This window comes from Pongo pygmaeus, chromosome 4, assembly GCF_028885625.2.
Source record: "Pongo pygmaeus isolate AG05252 chromosome 4, NHGRI_mPonPyg2-v2.0_pri, whole genome shotgun sequence".
In the NCBI taxonomy this organism is placed as follows: domain Eukaryota; kingdom Metazoa; phylum Chordata; class Mammalia; order Primates; family Hominidae; genus Pongo; species Pongo pygmaeus.
In genome coordinates this window covers 92598205-92616729 of record NC_072377.2, presented here as the reverse complement: position 1 = coordinate 92616729, position 18525 = coordinate 92598205, and the positions used below count along the sequence as shown (strand labels likewise).

At 35.0% G+C, this 18525-nt stretch overlaps 1 protein-coding gene across 29 annotated transcripts in view; it reads left to right on the top strand.

Annotated features, from left to right (window-relative positions):
• The window catches only part of MEF2C (myocyte enhancer factor 2C), a 167163-nt gene that overhangs the window by 142047 nt on the left and 6591 nt on the right, over nt 1-18525 (top strand). For 19 of the 29 annotated variants that reach the window (XM_063664966.1, XM_063664967.1, XM_063664964.1 and 16 more), the window contains 3 exons: nt 11464-11636; nt 14025-14154; nt 14743-14878. In XM_063664966.1, coding sequence (XP_063521036.1) covers nt 11464-11636; nt 14025-14154; nt 14743-14878 — 439 coding nt within the window. Of the gene's footprint in view, nt 1-11463; nt 11637-13136; nt 13161-14024; nt 14155-14742; nt 14879-18525 lie in introns of all 29 variants that reach the window. The other 10 variants (XM_054489531.2, XM_054489528.2, XM_063664958.1 and 7 more) reach the window with 1 other exon arrangement.

Sequence of the window (18525 nt, the reverse complement as noted above, 5' to 3'; positions counted from 1 at the left end):
AGGAGATTTGATTTCCAGACTCTGGAAAGACTCCATCTAGCAAGACCTTAGGTCATGACTTGGCACCTTTGAACTTAGTACTTACTCAGATTGGAGATAAGAAACAAATATTTTTACAATCCGTTTACACGCAATGTTTTATGATAATATAATCATAAAATTTTGCTTATATTTTTGTAATTCATCTAGCATTGAAAAAGAAAAAACTTAACATATTACAAAATAGAACTAAGCGGAAAGAGGAAAGGTCAGACAATGCTTAATTTTTCTGTACCAGTACCATTGTTTTGCAAGTATTTGTTTTCAAGAATACTTATCAAAAATTTCTTGGCTGACTTTCTTATTGGCCAGAAAGACTTCTCTGCAATTCTTACTTAGTGACTTAAAATATCAGTGAAGTGGTTAAAAATTTAGTTTAAAAGATTGAAGATTGGCTTTAACAAGTCTGCATTTTTTGTTGCCCAGGAAAACATAACTTAAGATTGCAATATTCAAGAAAGGAAGAAAGATACTTAATTACCCTCAAATAAGAAAATGAATTGTTAGTATAAAGGAACAATTTTTATATTATTTTAAAAATATTATTAAGCAGCAAATGAAAAAAATCTAGGTTAATAGTTGGGTTCTGTTTTGAAAGTGTTGTTCCATTAGTTTTAATTGTTCTGAATTAAAAATTCTGAATTCATTTGCAGTTTTACCTTGGGAGTTCACCAAAAACATAAGTAAATAACTAACGGCATTGCTTTATTATTATTATTTATGAAATTAAGTAACAGTGATATTTTTAACCCAAACCAAGTTTATCACGATTAAAGGGGGAAAAAAAAAAAACCTAGTCCTCAAATTAGATAGCCACAGCATGTGGTATGCAGCTACTGCCAAGAAAATCAGTGTTCACTTTCCATATACAAAACCAGGCAAATTATAGATAAACCAGTACCTTGATACCATTCTCTAGGGGCTCATGTTGAAGTGGGAAAGGCAGGTCAAAGACAAGACAAATGAAAAATGTTACAGGTTAAGTCAGGATGTTGTAAAATATGCCTTCGACCCCTTTGGTTTGACTTCATTCTTAAGGAGTTTGATTTCCAGAGGAAAAAAAGAAAATTTTAGGTTATAACTTCCTAGAGAGTGTTTTAGCAGATTGTAGAGCCCTTTGTTTATCCTGATTTCTGACTTCACAAATTGTATCCTTTTCATCCTCTATCCTTCTATATATACAGTAAAGTACTGTGAAGATTTCTTTCTTTACTCATATCCCATTGATTTAACCTAATAGTGTGAAGGATAATAAAACCTTGGTTGTTTTTAATATTAAATTCAAGCGGTTAATATTTCCCCCTGAAATACTAGTTTTATTCAGAATTTGTCTTTTTTTCTCAAAGCAGTCTTTTTTCTTTATACACCTATTAGGTTCCTCTTCCCTATCTTTGGCATCACGATAAGATTTTATTTGGAGATAACACAGAAAGGAAAGCTTTTTTCATAATCATCAGTGATGTGACATTGTGCATCAGTAGAGAGCAGATGCTGAAGGGGGGATTTGGTTAAAAACCCCCTCTTTTGGAAATCAGTTTTTTACTTACCAGGGACTTTCTCACTCGGTGCTTCAAGGCTGTCAGCCAAGAGTATAATCTGCTGTTTTTAGACAAACCTTTGCCAATCACTTAAATTTTGCAGTTACACTTACATAGTATGTTTCAGTTGAATTTCAATCCAAAGAGTATTTAGTCATGATACAGTATCATATTTGAAAGATCATTAGCTATGTTAAACTTAAGTATTGTACCAAGAACCTTGGATAAACAGTTTAAATTTATAACCAACAGATACGTCCAAAAGGTGCTAAGTATTCACTGTTTATTTATTATTGCTCCATTTCAATTGTTTTAACTGAACTCAATATTTAAGTTTATCTACTTTACTAGACATTATGCCTTCTTTTTACAATTTCTTGATCTTAGAGTCCACCCACCACCTCCAGTTATTATAAAGAACCGATTATGTTATATTTAAAGTATAAGGAGGAAAAAGCTCTGCTATACTAATATAGAACATTATAATATAGTAGTAAGAGAAAACTAAATCTATGGCCAGTTTACATATTCAAACATTATAACATTAATTTACATAACAATCAAGAAAACTGAATCTTTAATTGGCTCTAATATTAAGTAACTCAGTGAAAACCGTAAAACCATGGAGCAGAATTTTTGCCCAAGGAGTAGTTTGGGAAAAGATTCCAGAGGCAGATATTCAAAATAATAAAACAACCAAGGAAAGTATATGATATACAAATTATTTTAGGGATGGCACTATTGACCTTGAAAAGTCTGTTAAACTCCTCTTTTTCAGGATTGTTTTAAAAATTAAATGAGATAATTGATGCAAGGGGTCTAGCACAGTTTCTGCCCCAGAGTAAGTGCTTGTTAATAAATGTGAGCTATGGTTATAATCATCTACATTCTTGATTTTCTAGCCTTTCTGGTTATAATGTTTAGCTTAATGCAGTTCCAGTAGTATTTATGAAATGTGTGGTGAAGGGAGCACACCAGTAGGCTTCACAGAGATGTCCAGCATGGGGCTCCTATCCTCAAGGGTGGAAGTAAAGCAGATGTATTAATAAATCTGAAGCAGAATGTGAGAGCAGTACAGTACAGTGCAACACATTTCACTTTGAACGTTATGAACTTCTGATATGTTCGCAGCAGTTGTGTAAATGTTAAAACCACAAGTAATTATTCTTTCTCTTCTGTCATGCTCTCTCTAATTTATACTGTCTCAATATTTTTGTTTATAAAAATGACTGAAAGAATGAGCGATTGTGTCAATAATGAAGACACCCCCTCATTTTTAGCAAAGAGACAGCCCCAAAATCTCAAGAAGTGAACAATTAAATGAGTCATAAATCTATCATTCATAGTTAAATGGAATTTTTTAAAGTTAGTGTGGTTCAATAGCATTTTTATGGTGCAATTAAAAACTATCCCTTCAGTAAATTGGTACCCAAAGGAGAATGATATTTGGTTTGTTTTTTTTTTGTACTGGAAACATCAGATTGTCAATTTCTTCCTTATTTGCAAATACAAGGATGCATGCTAAATCTCAGACATCTGGCTTTTGTAATGTAGTGGTAGCAACCTGCATTTTGGATTCAAATCAAAGCTCTCTTCCTTGCTGACAGGGTGATCTCAGTCAAGTAACGGAAGCTTCTTAAGCCTCAGTTTCCTCATCTGTCAAAAGCTGGGATGGTGATGCCTAAATCCACATTACAGTTAGGACAAATGAGAAAATTGTTTGCCAACACAAACCTACTTTATGGACTCTCAATCTTTGGAAAAACAACTTAGTAATAAGTAAAAATTCTTTACCTCTCCCTCACAATCCAGAGCTTACACAGTATGTGCTGTACGTTAAAAGCTCATTGTCTCATTGACAGACTGTTAATTTCACACACACACACACACACAATCGCTGAAGAAAACACAGCCCAAGAAACATCAAGGACAAATAGGCTAGATATGAAATTCCTGAAGCTCTGGTCCAGCATCAGGTGACAGGGTCAAAGAGAAGAGACAGCTTTCTTTTTAGAACGTCTGATGCCCCTGAACCGGTATGGCCAAGAATAGTTCTTGGCTTTGGGGTAGTCTTGGGGTATTTCTCTAACAATATACCACAGAATGCACTGAGCTTTCACAGAAGTTTCTTCATAGTTTAACATTATGCATTATTATATAATTTCCCTAAGAAACCCCCAGAAAAAGTGGAGCCTTTATTTTGTGTGTAAGAATCCCTAAAATTAGGAGTCTTTAGCAAGATAAGAATCAGAAATCTGATTTGCCCCCATTCTACATTAAGCACATTGAAATTTTCATCATTCCCAGATTTCTGACCCCTGAATGTTTTGTGGTTGCCTTTTCTCTTAGAGCTATTCAATGTAAAAGATTTTTCTCAAAAAAAAAAAAAACTGATTTTGATACACAACAGCTGAATAACTCACAGTTCCTAGCATATGTAACAAGGTTTCAGGCATTCAGTCTAGGACTGCAGTCTAGAACATCATATTTTTCCACTAATTTTTTTTTCAACTGTCACTTCCAGTAGAGTAGGGGATTGTATGAGCAAGTTTATGATACACAATTTAAAGTAATTTTCTATAAAAAGATGTATGTTCATTTGAGGCACAAAACAATATCCTGATATTGGAAACTAACTTTTAATCTTAAAACTTTAAAAACTAAAATATAAAATTAATTGATGATAGTAAGCATTATTATGTATGTGACATTTCCTGTCTAAGAACCCAGTATGCTGTAACTGTTTTCAAAATTGCTTTATTTTTTTTTTTAAAGTGAGTAAAACATTTTGTTGAAGTAAAAGCAGCAAATCGATACCTCAGAGGTCCAGCTATATGTTCAGCTTAATGTTTTCCTGTGGCAATTTGCTTCAAATCCCTCAAAATCAGATGCTATTAACAAATTACTAAACAAAATTATTTTTATACATTTATATATTGGAAGTTATTTCCCGGGTAACAACTAATCGCGGATACTAAAAAATACTAGACATTTCACTGTAACATTGGGTGTTTCTGATAGAAGCTGGTCTCTTAAATTGACAGTAAATAAGTAAGCATCGTTACCATTTGAGTATATTACAGGGGAGAAGATTATTGACTAAAATATTACAAAATCTACTTTTAAAAGCATATTTAATCATCCACTCAAAATAGCACACTGAAAGTTAAAGCAGCTACTCTGGTGTTCAGTGTAGCTAAACCCAGTATTTCCTACTTGTAAATATTTATTTATCCAGAAAGAGACCAGAAATATGGTTTGAAACATCACCATTCTGTGCCTCTTTATGCGAATTCAGTGTCTTCTGAACCAGAACTACTATTTATTATGCCCAAGTTGACCTTACAATATGTCCCTCAAACTTGCACATCACTTCTGGCTTAGGACAACCTTCACTGTCCTGTCCCTAGTTGTGTAATCTCTTCATTTGTATCCCCATAATTTGAAAATGAGACTCGCCATAGAAAGGCTTTCACTATCTCAGAGCATGACCGGTTCTGAAGGAGCAGTGTAGCGTTGTACTTCAAGGCATGGACTCTGGACACACTGCTTGGGTTCAAATCATAGCTCCACCGGTTGATAGCTCTTTGACATTGAGCAAATTCCTGGACCTCTCTTTTCTTTGGTTTTCTCGTTTCTCATTTTTCATAGGGATACTATTAGTATCCCACAGGGTTGTTCTTGTGATGATTAAAAGTGCTTTACATCCACGTACAATATCTAGCACTTACAATAGCAGTTACAAGTGCCTGGTACTCTTCTGAGCAGTTAATGTGTATGCTTAATGTTGTGTTGTTGGTAAATAATACTATACACTGTGTTAGTGATTGCTGATATTGTTGGATGGTAAGATTGTCAATGACTGCCTCAGATGAATACCTGAGAGCCTCTCATTCAGATTACTTTCATGCTTCTCTCACACTAGGGAAATACTTCTATTGAGAAAACTAAGGCTCAGTAGGGTTGAGAGAACTCTTAACAGAAACATTTTGAGTAGAACCTAGATTCCTCTGCCTTATCTTTTTTTGTCCCCAACTCCTGGCTGCCTGTAAATCTTTCTCTCTGTGCTGCCTCATTCAGACATCATTTCTCATGTATTCTAGAGCAAGGCATTCTAACTAGCTTCTCCAACAGCAGTCCAACCCCCTTTTGTCTCTCCTTTCCACTGCCATCGTTGTTCCTTTCCTAACACAAATTTAATAAAGCTAACAACTAAGAAGCTATCTTAGGCGCTCATTTTCTAGAGTATAAAGTTTGGTAAAAGTTTAGTATAAAGCCTACAGTGTAAAATTAACATAATCTTGGAGGTTCATGTTAGCCAAGCCTTCTTTTTCAACTTCGGAAAACTGTATGCTCTTCAAGACCCGTTGTTTCATCTTCAGAGGAATGCCCCTCCTTCTCAACTCCGAGATCTCTCTGTCCTGCATTCCTTCTCTCCGCAAAGCCTCTCTCTGAACCATCTGATAAATTCCTATTCACTCTTAATAGCCACCCTGCCACCATTCTTTTTCCTAGGATATCATGCAGCTTATTTTTTGGTGAAAAGTTCTGTATGAGTAAATTAGTGTTGAGATTTATCTTGATGTAACAACAACCTGTGGCAACAAATACTCGTCAGTGTGGAAGAAAATAACAGAGACTTCAACTTTTCATTTTCATTAGGGAAAATGTCTGACTTGTTTAATTCTACCACTTGCAGTTAGCTAAGGTAATGTGCTGTGAAATGATTAACAGGTGCAACAGGTAGAAAAGAAGCTTTAATTAACTCTCTATAAACAAATTTAGTAGGTGGGCACTTACATGATTTCCTGGCTTTCATATTATATGGTGGATAAGCAGTTTGTCTCAATAGTGTACTTGGTCATCAATTTGCAATCATTATCTAAAATATACAATTTTCTCAAGTAGCACAAAGAGAAGAGACCCTTGATGTTTCAATTTAACAAGTTACTCATTACATTTTCAGTTTTCACCTCATTGTCCCTCAATAACTTGCCTTTTAGTGCCTTTCCTGAATAATTCTTAATTTTTCTAGCTAGCATATTCTATATATCTATTTGTGAAGCACCTGAAACATATAAAGAACTAGTACTCTGTAGTACTCTGTGTATTATCACTGCCTCTAATTGCAGCAGAGGGGAGTGAATTCACTGTGGGCTGAAGTTGTCTGAAAGGCATCACGAAAGAGTTGGAACTTTAGTTGATCCTTAAAAGATAAATTTGAATTAAACAGGAGAGCCAATACTGCCAGTTATTGAACTGCTAGAGCAAAGATTTGCGTATATTCCAAGGACCATAAGGCAGGCTGTGGCCATTGGAAATTAGGTTTCATAGATAGAGTGTGTCAACTGTAGACAGTTCTGAGAGCCAGGCAGGGCACTGACTCAACTGTGTTAAGTATTCATGTATGAAAAAGGAACATGATGGAAGTAGCAGTTCAGAAAGACTTCCTTGAGTGGGTTGGTTAGCATCACATAAATGCACAAAAGTTTGCATACAGCTTTAAGGAACTCCTCTGAAGGCCTGAAACTCCTCTTAAGGCCTGGTGAAGAACCCCTCAACTAGAGACCAGAGGTCCAGATGGAGAGTTGCTGAAATATTTATTCAAATGGTGATGAAAGCCAAAGCTAAGATGGTGGCAGTGGAAGTAGAGACAGGCATTTCTGAAGAAAAATGAACAAGATTTGGTATCTCATTGGACATGGAGATGGAAGAAGGAGGGGGATGATGGAAGATGACAGTTTTGTAGATTAAAAAATGGTTATGCCAATGACAGAATTAGCCATGGTCCATAGTGACTAGTTCTATTTGCGCTTATTAGTCTTCTATGCTTGTATTCATAATTGAAAGTCCTAGAAAAGAAAAAGGAACAAGTGAAGAAAACTCAAAATGCCTAAACATCCAAATAAAAGAAAGTTTCAGAACTTTGGGCTCAAAGAGAGCTACATGTTCAAGTGAGCTCTGTGAGACAAGGCAAAATGCCTTCCTCATAATATCTTAAGCCAGGAATATGTTCTTTGAATTTACAACTTCTTAAAATAGGAGTCAATAAAAAAAAATGCAGCAAGTGTTTGCAAGTTAACTGGGGAGAAAAATGTTTTTTCTCCTAACACCACATTCAAGTTCTATGTATTGACACTAACTTTAATATGAGTATATACAAACTGTAACCAGAAGAGGCAGATTCTGTAATACTTTATGTAAGTTAACTCATATATGCTTAAATTTGTTATTTTTATGTAAAACAATATTTTTAATCAAATGAAACTATAAAACAAACTGACTCTAAAGTTGGTCTGTACTTCATTTTCTTATAATCTATAATCAGGAAATCCATTCACTCCTGCTTTATAATTTTTGTGCCTTTAAGTGGTCAGAGGAATGTGACATCTGCATACAGTCACGTCTAAATTGATAATTGTCCAGGCAGAGGGTAATTTTAAAACATAGCATGAAAAAAGGTTGAATCCGTATATTAGAAGGTTGTTGAGAGGTGGTGTTTCCCACCTCCCGGACCCCTGAATTTAAATGCGACCATTCTCTTTGGTGAATTTATCTTAAGGTGGGACAACAGGCTCAACACAGGCCGCAGCATTCTGAGTGAGGAGGAGGCTGCGGTTTCCCAGCCGGTTTAAATGCAGGCTCTTCTTAGCAGTAAACCACACGCATGTATTCATCATTGATTTTCAAATCATAGGTTTCTATATCACTGGTTTAGGATCCACAGTCTTGCATTCCTGAATCTATATTATGCCCAAAGAATAACAATTTGGTGGCTGGAAACAGAAATGGTTATTATACGGCTCCAAAATGCTAGCTGGCACAATATGCTAAAAACAGCAGAAATTCACTAGCAAAAAGCAGAATTTATTTGTTCTTAAAAATAGCTTGATGCTCTAAAAATAAGAATTTAAGAAGTGTCATCATGGTTCAAAATATTTTACATTTCAATATGTAAACACCTTAAAATATGTGACTAATCTTCTAAAATGGCGTAATTTCCAAATAACAGGAAATATTCCAAGAGAAAAATAGAAGGCTTTTTAAATCAATTTTTTTAGTTTTGAGGTATTTATTGAATGAAAAGCTATAATGTATGTTTACTTTTTTTCCCCTACTGCTGCCCTGAATCACTGTTTAAAATGTGGGCAAAAAGACATAGGCTTTGTTGGAATTTCTCAGAGAGTTTACTGTAGAAAATGCTAAAAAAAAAAAAAAAGAAAAAAGAAAACTTTTCTCAAGGCCTCCGTGAAGCATTTCCATTTTCGCACGCTGGCCCAGTGCTTGTCATATCACAGGACAACACATTTCACGAAGCGGTTTTACTTCCTTTTAGCAAAATAACTCCTCCATGCAAACCAGTATCGGCATCTACCGAGCCGGGGTTTTAGTTTCTTCTGATCTATTCAAGCTTCATTGCACTGCTTAACTGACCTTTTTCTCCCCCTTCTTTTGAAATTACCCAGCTAATTTTCCATTTGATTGTTTATATAAACCAGATCTCACACAGGCTTAATAGATAAGTGACATATGTCTTCAGTGTGTCCATCTGACCTTCAGCTGACAGCAAAGTATACAGCAGAATTGACCTTGATGTTCTCATTCTCTTTTTATCCCATAGAATCTATTAATTCAAACTAAGTTCATAACATATTCACAATAATGATTCAGGATGACATATTAAATATAAAACTCCTCTAAGCACTCCGTTTTGTCAAACATTTTTTTAAGTGAACATACTCTCTTTGTTTTTTTCTTCTAGTGAGAGAAAGTAAATGCATTGTTTTATGTAACAGCTTTTGCCAAGGAATACTGTTAGAATTTACTGTAAAGAAAATTTTGGGGTTTGTCATATTTATCTAGCTTTAGAGAATTTGGCTAATTTTCCAGAAGTTTTCTTATAGAAGGGAATTTATATTCACATTCAACCAACATTTCTTAAGTGACTCCTGTGTGCTCAACACACGTTTTGGGGATGTCCAGTTTGTTTTCTTTTTGTTTTTTTACCCCAGGAACTGGGATAATTTTATTCATAATCCAATTGACAGACTTAATCTTGTAGTTATTTGTTATATATTCAGCCTGTTTATTCATGCATAAAATGAGACAGGTAAATGAATGGGATATGAAGAAAAAATCTGCTTTACGCAGTGTACCTCAAATATATTTTGCTTCTAAAGATGTTCCCATAAGTATCTCCTGAAATATACCTTTGCTTTGCCTTCCCAGTTCCTCATGGCCTCTATCTCACACCATCAAAGTAGTCTGCAGACTGGTCCACACTAGCAGGCCTTACTAATTCCTGAGTATACCAATGCCAGTAGATCTTTCTGACCACTTAGAGATCTGTGTCATACCTCTACTCTGAAACTTTCATTTCCACCATATAAACCCAAAGCCTTTTAGCTTTGGAATTTAAGATCTCCACAGCCCAACCCCTGCATCCCTCCAGAGCCTCTGACACCCCTCTCTTTTCATGGGTCCCCTTCTAAACAGGTTCCTCTCAGTGCCCCTTACCATGCTCTATAAACTCCTACCTCAGCCGTTTCCTACTGCCCAGTCACAAGCCTAGTGTATCTTCCTATGGCCTTTCTTTCTTCAAAGCCCTCATCAATTCCTGCCTCTTCTGCGAATCTTTTATTGGATCACCTCTTCTCTCCTGGGAACTCAGTAACACTTAATCTGAATTACTCTGCAGGCACCTCACCCTACGCTGCCTTGTATTGGTCTTTTATGTTTTCCATGAGTATGTATTGGATTACCACAAAGAGATTTCAGAGCTTTTCAAGCCTGGGGCCTTGTCTTTGCATCCTCACTGGGTAGCACACAGTCTCACTCATGCAGGGGTAATAGATACTTGTGTTTTGTAATGATGACAATAACAATGAGGTTTAACTGTCTCCTTTAGAAAGCTTCAGAAAACAACTGTCTAGTTTCTAGCAACGATTGAATCAGGTAGCTGAGTTCTCTTATTCTCCCTTCAGAGGCAGTGGAGGAAATCAGCAGATGTCTTTCTGAGTCCGCTGTCATGCCAGCTCTGCTGGCATTTGTAATCAACTCCTCCCTAGCTCTCTTGGTCATATTCTGAAATATGAAAAACGGAGACCTTGGGATATCCACTTTTCTGTTAGTAGGATACTGAACATCAGAGACCTAAGAAAACCCTTTCAGTCTTCCAGTTCAATGGCTATTCCTGTGCCTTGGTGAATCAGCACTTTAGCGAAGGCATCATCACTTCATTTCAGCTCCAGGGAAGGAGTCTTGCTTTCTGAAGTTCTGTGTGAGGAGGAAAGCAAGGGTTATACACTGAACTTAGTGAGGAGGGCAAAGCAGATGGAAGAAAAACCATAAAGAGAATTCACTCAGAGAAAAGCGGAACTGAACAGCAAAATGTGTAAGCAGCTTCCCCTCCTCCTGCATGTCCTAGAAATTGCAGTCTTGCTGGTATGCCCTTTCTTCATTTAAGGACACACAGACACACAAAATAAAACCCAAACCAGTGAACTGAAAGAGTGAGTCACGCCAGCCAGGCCTCCGCCAAGCTAGTCAATTAAAGTGCAAGACCAGTTCTGTGCTTTTCTTAGACCCTGAACTACTGTCTGACTTTCTTCCTGAATATTTTTGATAGGAAAAAAGTATATACTGACTTCTGAGCAAGTTGATGTATATTGGCTCTCTTCTCATAAAAAGTTTTTAATCTTCCTTCAGAGGACTATTGAATAATTAATTGGGTTACTTGTCCCATGGAGGTCAAATCAGTCATCCTATGGTTTTGCAATGTATGTCTTACCATTAAGCTTTTGTTTTTATTCTCATGTTGTGTATTCTTCGGAAACATATTTGACCTAGATTTCTTCCTAAATGCTTTATTGTTTTTTGTTAACAGGGAACGGGTATGGCAATCCCCGAAACTCACCAGGTCTGCTGGTCTCACCTGGTAACTTGAACAAGAATATGCAAGCAAAATCTCCTCCCCCAATGAATTTAGGAATGAATAACCGTAAACCAGATCTCCGAGTTCTTATTCCACCTGGCAGCAAGAATACGATGCCATCAGTGGTAATACAAAACTACATTTTAAATAAATATTGATAATGTTTTGTATATGTTTTGCTGTTTTTATATTTGTCTAACTTGATGAATTACTTACATTCTCCCAGAAAATTAACACATCAGTGCCACTGACAGAGCCTTGCTTGTATTTAGCTATTATTTCTGGTAACTGGTTTGCATTTCCCTTTTCCATGTAAAAAAAACAAAACAAAACAAAACAAAAATCTGGTGAACTTCACTAGGCTGATGTTCTAGGATAAGAAAAACATTTTCTTTTAAGGCTTTCAATTTATAGTTGGAAAAAAATCAGACACTACCATCGGTCAATCTCTACGTCCCATAAGCAGAGTAATAATAGGTAATGAGGTACTTCATAACATAGTATTTTTACAATATTTATGTCCTCAACATGCTGGCAATGAGAAAATACTTTCCATAATTTCCAAATGAACTTTCTCCTGTTAATTAGCAAATCCTTTCTTAGATGTATTGCAGTGATTATATCTAATACATCACATGCCTGCACACTGCCTCAATTCATCTTTCCATATATGTACTTCATGAAAATAGCTATCTCTCAAAAGCAAATTAAAATCCTAGGCATTTTAGGAACAAAGGTTATATTTTACATCAAAAAAGAATTGTAGCACCTCTAAGAAAGATAAATAAATAAGAAATTTTAAATAGAGATTATATCCCCAGACCCTGTCATTTTTCTTTCTTCTGGGTCTGCATGCCTAAGATGAAGATAATGTTATGGGACCAAATTCAACAACAAAGAGACTTACATCAGTGTTCTACAAATTAGCTTTGCTTAAGAGCAAGAACATTTAAAACCAAGATTCAGTAGACAAATTTAGATCATTCTGCAAACACTTTTTTTTTTCTTTCTCTGCTCTGTGGCAAGCTTCAGGGTAAAACAGTCCTGCGAGCTGATTAGTTTATTATGGCACAGTGCAGATTAATTTTGAATATCAACCAAAAAAATCACATAATATGCAACATTCACTTCAGAAAAAAACTGGGTCTAATAAATATAACCTCCTACAGGGCTACAGCCAAGCAGTGTGGGCCGTGCGTGGCAGGCCATCTCTATCAACAGATTTATTCCAGGTCCCTTAAAACTGATGCTGTCCCAGGGAATCTGTGATGGGTCAGTTAGGTCCCTCTCTGGCAGCCAGGTGTGTAGCTCCCCTTCCTCCAGCAAGTGAGGTTTCAAAGCACAGACTTTTTTTTTTTTCCTTCAAAATGAAGTGATGAAATAATGAACATTGAGACACTGACCTGGGCTGAAAACCGGGTAGATTGTCTTCACATTTGAGACAAACAGCTCATTAAGGGAAACAGAGAATGTCTTTGTAAGGAGTTATCTTTGGAGTCTGGGTTTTAAAACTGTTTAAACTGTTGTGTCTATCGGAAGATGCTTTTCCTTTTGTTGAAAAGATTTTGCCCAATTATAAATATTTACAGACACTAATTAATAAAACTCCTTCCGCATGCTCTCAGTCTGAGGATGTCGACCTGCTTTTGGTAAGTGGTGAGAGCGCTTCCCTCAAATGGCATGTGCAAAGCTACTTTTAGGTAGAGGTGGTAGCTTTGATAAAATTGGAAGATATTGGAAGTTACCACAGTATATCAACATTGACTATGTTTAAATACCATTAATTTCTGGCATCACTCATGGGTGAAAAGAATGTCAGGTTATTTTTTTTTTGTTTCAATATTTTTTCTCTTTTCAATATTTTAGGACAATTTATAGTAAAATTCAAACAAAAATATTCTTTCTTTACATAAAACTAAAATATTTCTTCTTCTGGGAATTAAAGTCTCATGATTTTAAGTTTATGTGGTGGATCTTTTATCTCTTTACTGTAATGAGTTAAATATTCGCATTAGCTGCTTTGCCATCTAGTTTGAGGGAAGTTTAGAAGAATCTGAACAGAGTGGTCACAGCACCACCTGCTGGTCAAAATATAACATGAGCCCCTACTCATTTGCTGTCTGCTGTATGTAGAACTGAACATAAAAACTAACATGGTTGATTTTAATTTTTTTAAATTTGCATTTGAATAAAAACTGAAACAATGGAAGCACAGTATACATATTTCATCAGTTTTCAACATAGTCTGTTTTTACCCATAATAAAGCTATGGTACTTGTTACTAGTTCAGTTGCCTAGGAGATACTGATGTAATGGGTTACTATGGCAACAGCTGGTCTCTTGAAGGATTGTAAATGATAGGGTTGGCAGAGTTCATAGAGACACATGTTAAATGATTAATTTCATGAGATTTGTACCAAGTTATCTCTTTATGTGCAAAACTAATACTGAAATCTAATATTTTTAACCTTTTAAAAAATCCATCAGTAATGTCTTTTTATTTACTTTAAAAGAATCAAAGGATAAATAACTCCCAGTCGGCTCAGTCATTGGCTACCCCAGTGGTTTCCGTAGCAACTCCTACTTTACCAGGACAAGGAATGGGAGGATATCCATCAGCCATTTCAACAACATATGGTACCGGTGAGTAGCTTTGTCATGTGCAGTTAGTACACTGAATACTTTTTATTGAAAAGCAAGATGAAAAAGTTATCTTTTACTCTATTAGGAAGCTTTATTTAGGGCCTGCGCTGTCCACAGCACTGCAACATTACCCATTCTTTACTAAGACAAAGTGAATATCCACATTTTTCTTTCTTAACTGACTGAAAGTTTTATTTATGCAACCTGAGTTCAAAACAGAAACACACTTTCAAGAAAATTGAGCTGTTTCTTTGATGTAATAAAAAGCTCACTTTCTCAGGATTGTTTAACATTTCTACATCATCAAATATGTACATGCCTTTATACTAGATTGTAGTTCTAATAAACTAGAATTGCGGACTATGCTACTTCAAAGGATTCGTGGAATACTTATTTTTGGTTTATAGTATATTCCTTTTAAATTAGAATTATCGCTGATGCTTTATCTCCCCTCCCCTCAAAATTAAAAATATATATATAATAACGATAATCCTAATAGAATATTTTGGAAATTGAGAATGTTTATTCTATTTACTATTTGATAATTTCTAAATTTAATATTTTCCCTTGTTTTATTCTTTAATCTAGAGTACTCTCTGAGTAGTGCAGACCTGTCATCTCTGTCTGGGTTTAACACCGCCAGCGCTCTTCACCTTGGTTCAGTAACTGGCTGGCAACAGCAACACCTACATAACATGCCACCATCTGCCCTCAGTCAATTGGGGTAAGCAATATTATTTTTTATAATATAATTTTAGGATGCATTTTGAAAAACAAATGACAATCTCTAAATATGTGCTTTAATATCCCATTAACGGGTATAAAATTCTACTTTATTGAAATCCAAGTGTAATTTTCAGATCAATACTTTTCAAGTAGCTTAAATCTTATATACCTGTTTTTTAAGAGGACAGCGAGCTCTGTAATAATGAGGTAAATTCTTTCCTTATTGTTTTAGGCTACATTTGTTTCCACTTCTATCAGTGATATAATTTTTATTTAGTTTTCACACAATTCATTTGGGACATAAGAAGGCATTTATAGTATAAGCTTAGATATTTGAGAATTTTTCTTTTTTCACATAAACTGTATAGTTTATGCTAATGTTAACCTAATACACATAGGAACAACTAGTCAATTGATACACAGGGTTCATGTATTTATAATGTACTCATAGTATAGTTGTATACTTATAGATATTTTAAGAAATATGTGTATATAATGCTAATTAGTACATATAATACTAATTACCTAAATTTGGATATAAAAATAATTTTTGTTTTATGTAGTCAGAGGGTGTATCTTTCTGCCCCCTTGTGGTAGTTTTCAGATATGTCTTTATCATAGAAATGACTCCTGTCATTTATCTATGGAAACGTTCAAACCTTTAGAAAGCTCTGAATTCACAATTCACACTATTTCATATAAAACAAATCATTTTTTAAAAAAGCTTAAAACATAAACTGAAAGCCTGACTGTAAATTTAATAAGTCCAAAATTGCAATTAATCTTCAAAAGAAAATACCAGGAGGATATAAAATATTTAAGGATAACAAACTTTTATATTTTAAAAATATTCTGTATGCCTAGCCCACTTTTACTTTTCTGCTTAGCCATTTGTTATCGTTAATCACTTAGCTGTATTAGTTAACTAGTTATATATCCATATGTCTAAGGAGATAGTGAGAATAAAACACTGATTAGTATAAAAGTCACTGATTTATACCACAACTTTGTGTCTCTTATGTTTGCTGGTGCTCTCTCCCCCACCCCCCACTAGCTTTCACATGATACTGATTTAGCATATATTAGTGATCTGATTATGAAATATTCACCCATACACTGTTTGCTTATGTTCATCCTACCCACTAATCACTGTCATTGAAAATCCAACCTTTCATTTAAATAGTAAGATAAATTCACGTGATACTGTTGCTCAGCTTTCTTGAAAGATAGTTAACTTTGAAGATACATTACCTATTGATCAGCGCAGAGTTTTATCTTTTTAGGACACTTAAATTTTCTCTGGAATGTTAACTATTCAAGTAGACATTAACTGTGGGAACTTCTTCAGGTAATTATCACAAAGCACATAATACCATCCAGGCAACTAAAAAATATGTACATGTATACATATTTTGTACAAAATATCTACTGCTATGGCTTAGCAGGGAATCCACTGAACATGATTCTTGTCAAAAATAAACATAACCGCTTATTTCCCATTTTTTTCACAAAATTCATCCATTATAGGGCTAGATTTCCCTAGAAGTTATCAACGTCAAAAGCCATATTATTTTCTCTTTTTTGTTTTCAATAGTACCTGATAATTTACATTTTTACATATAAACACATATTTATTTACATATTTTAACTGCACTACAATTTTAAAACTCTTTTCTATTACAAAGGAAGAATCTAATTCTCTGCTGCCTCTAATAGAGGTTTCAGTAAATGAGAAAGGAGGGACAGAAGGAGGGACAGCCCTAGACAGAAAGGAACTGAATTACAACAGCCAAAGATGAAGCATTTTGTTCAGCTCCCAGTTCCTTTCAACACTTAATTTCGTTGTGCTTAATTTGACTCTTAGTTTTCTCTGTGAGTTTTAATTGCACTTAATCACTTCCCTTACCCCTCAAATCAATGGAATGACCCTTCCAGTCCTTCCACTGTTGGCCCTCCTCTCTCTCTGCTTCACACACACTCTTTCTCTCCCTCTCACAGTCACACACACAGTAGCTTTTTGAAAGGAGTTTCCTTCACATGGACTACCTCATACTCACACGATTAAATGTTAAACTGTTTTTTTAAAAAATCCCAAGCTGCAATACTTACGTAAAGTAATTTACATGAGCATCCTTAATTCTTTACAGTGTAAATCAATTTAAAAAGAATTGATACATTTTCCAGGCCAAAGTTGTCGCAGAGATTTGTGTTGCGGGCTCACATTCTTTTGGCTAGAGACAATGTTCATAGCAGAGTGGAATATATTTCGGCTCCACCAAAGTAGATATTCCCAGCAGCCCAAGATGGTTACCACAATTCTTTCTCAAAATTGCAAAACCATAAACAGAGTTCTTCATATTTTGTCCATGGAAAAAAGTTTATTTTGTCCTTTGGAGCTTTAAGTCTTCAAAGCTATACTTTTAAAACCTAGTATCTGATTTTATCTAACCAAGCTAAGTAAGCAACACAAATTGATTTGCTATAGGGAGAGAGATGGCTGACAGAGGAACTTGCCATCAAGAGTTAATGAAAGTCTTTTGAATACTAATATTTGATTTAGTGTAACACTAAGTTTTAGTGTTTTTCTAAACCACCACCTATAAAAAGGGCAACCTGTTTTCTGGAAGCACTTCCATACGTCATCTTTGTTGATGTGGGTGTTGAGTACATACTGAGAGAGATAACTCTGAGTAGAGATGACTTATAAAAGGTTAGGTTAAATATAGTTTGATAGTCTAATTTCCAGGCGGAGGCAGTAAAAATTTTGAATAAAACTATCCAGTCATGTTTGATTTCTGAACAATTATGGGAAAGGGTAGGAGTTTTCCCAATTCAAAAGCATCTGTAATAGATGAAAATTTGCATAGAGGACTTGATATGGGTAGCTTGCATATCTGGCTTCTATCTCCCCACCCACCTCTTTATCACCCACCCACACATATGCAGTATTTCACAATTATCCAGGTCTATAATTATTCGTGTCTATATTTTGTTCTCAAGTAGACCAACATGCTTATATCTGAACCTAGCATATATGCAGTTAAGTTATTTTAATGCTACTTTTTTCTTTTCAAGAAAATACTTCTTTGTTAACAGAGACTAGCCATTCTATTTTGTATCCTATGTCACAGTATAATGAAGCTGAATCTAAGATATCACTTGCATTTTATTACTGTGGATTTAGTCCCCAGAACTACTCAAAATGCTTCATGTATGTTTTCAGTGTCAAATGAAATTCCACCAAAAGATAAATTTAAGCTAGTCTGTTTGTAGAAAGGGATAACCAATAATTGTTACATCTTTCATTGGGAAGATACACAGCTAAACCTATACAGGCCAGTTAACATAGGGAGATGACGCAAAGAGGTGAATAATGCAGCTTCCAAAAACTGTATTAAAGAAACAGAATTTTGGTTATATTATTTTTCCCTTACCTTGTCTAGATTAACGGCTTAGACTGTCCAACTCACCAATTTTTTCTTCTAATTTTCTATGTCACCCTCCCTGTGAAAACATAATCTATATGTCAAAGGGCAAGCAAAAGTATTTATTGATATATCACTTTTGATTTTCAGGCTCCTAATTCATATTCATTATTAAATAGTTGTGTGATTCATAGCAGAAGCATTTAATTAAATTTTAGTG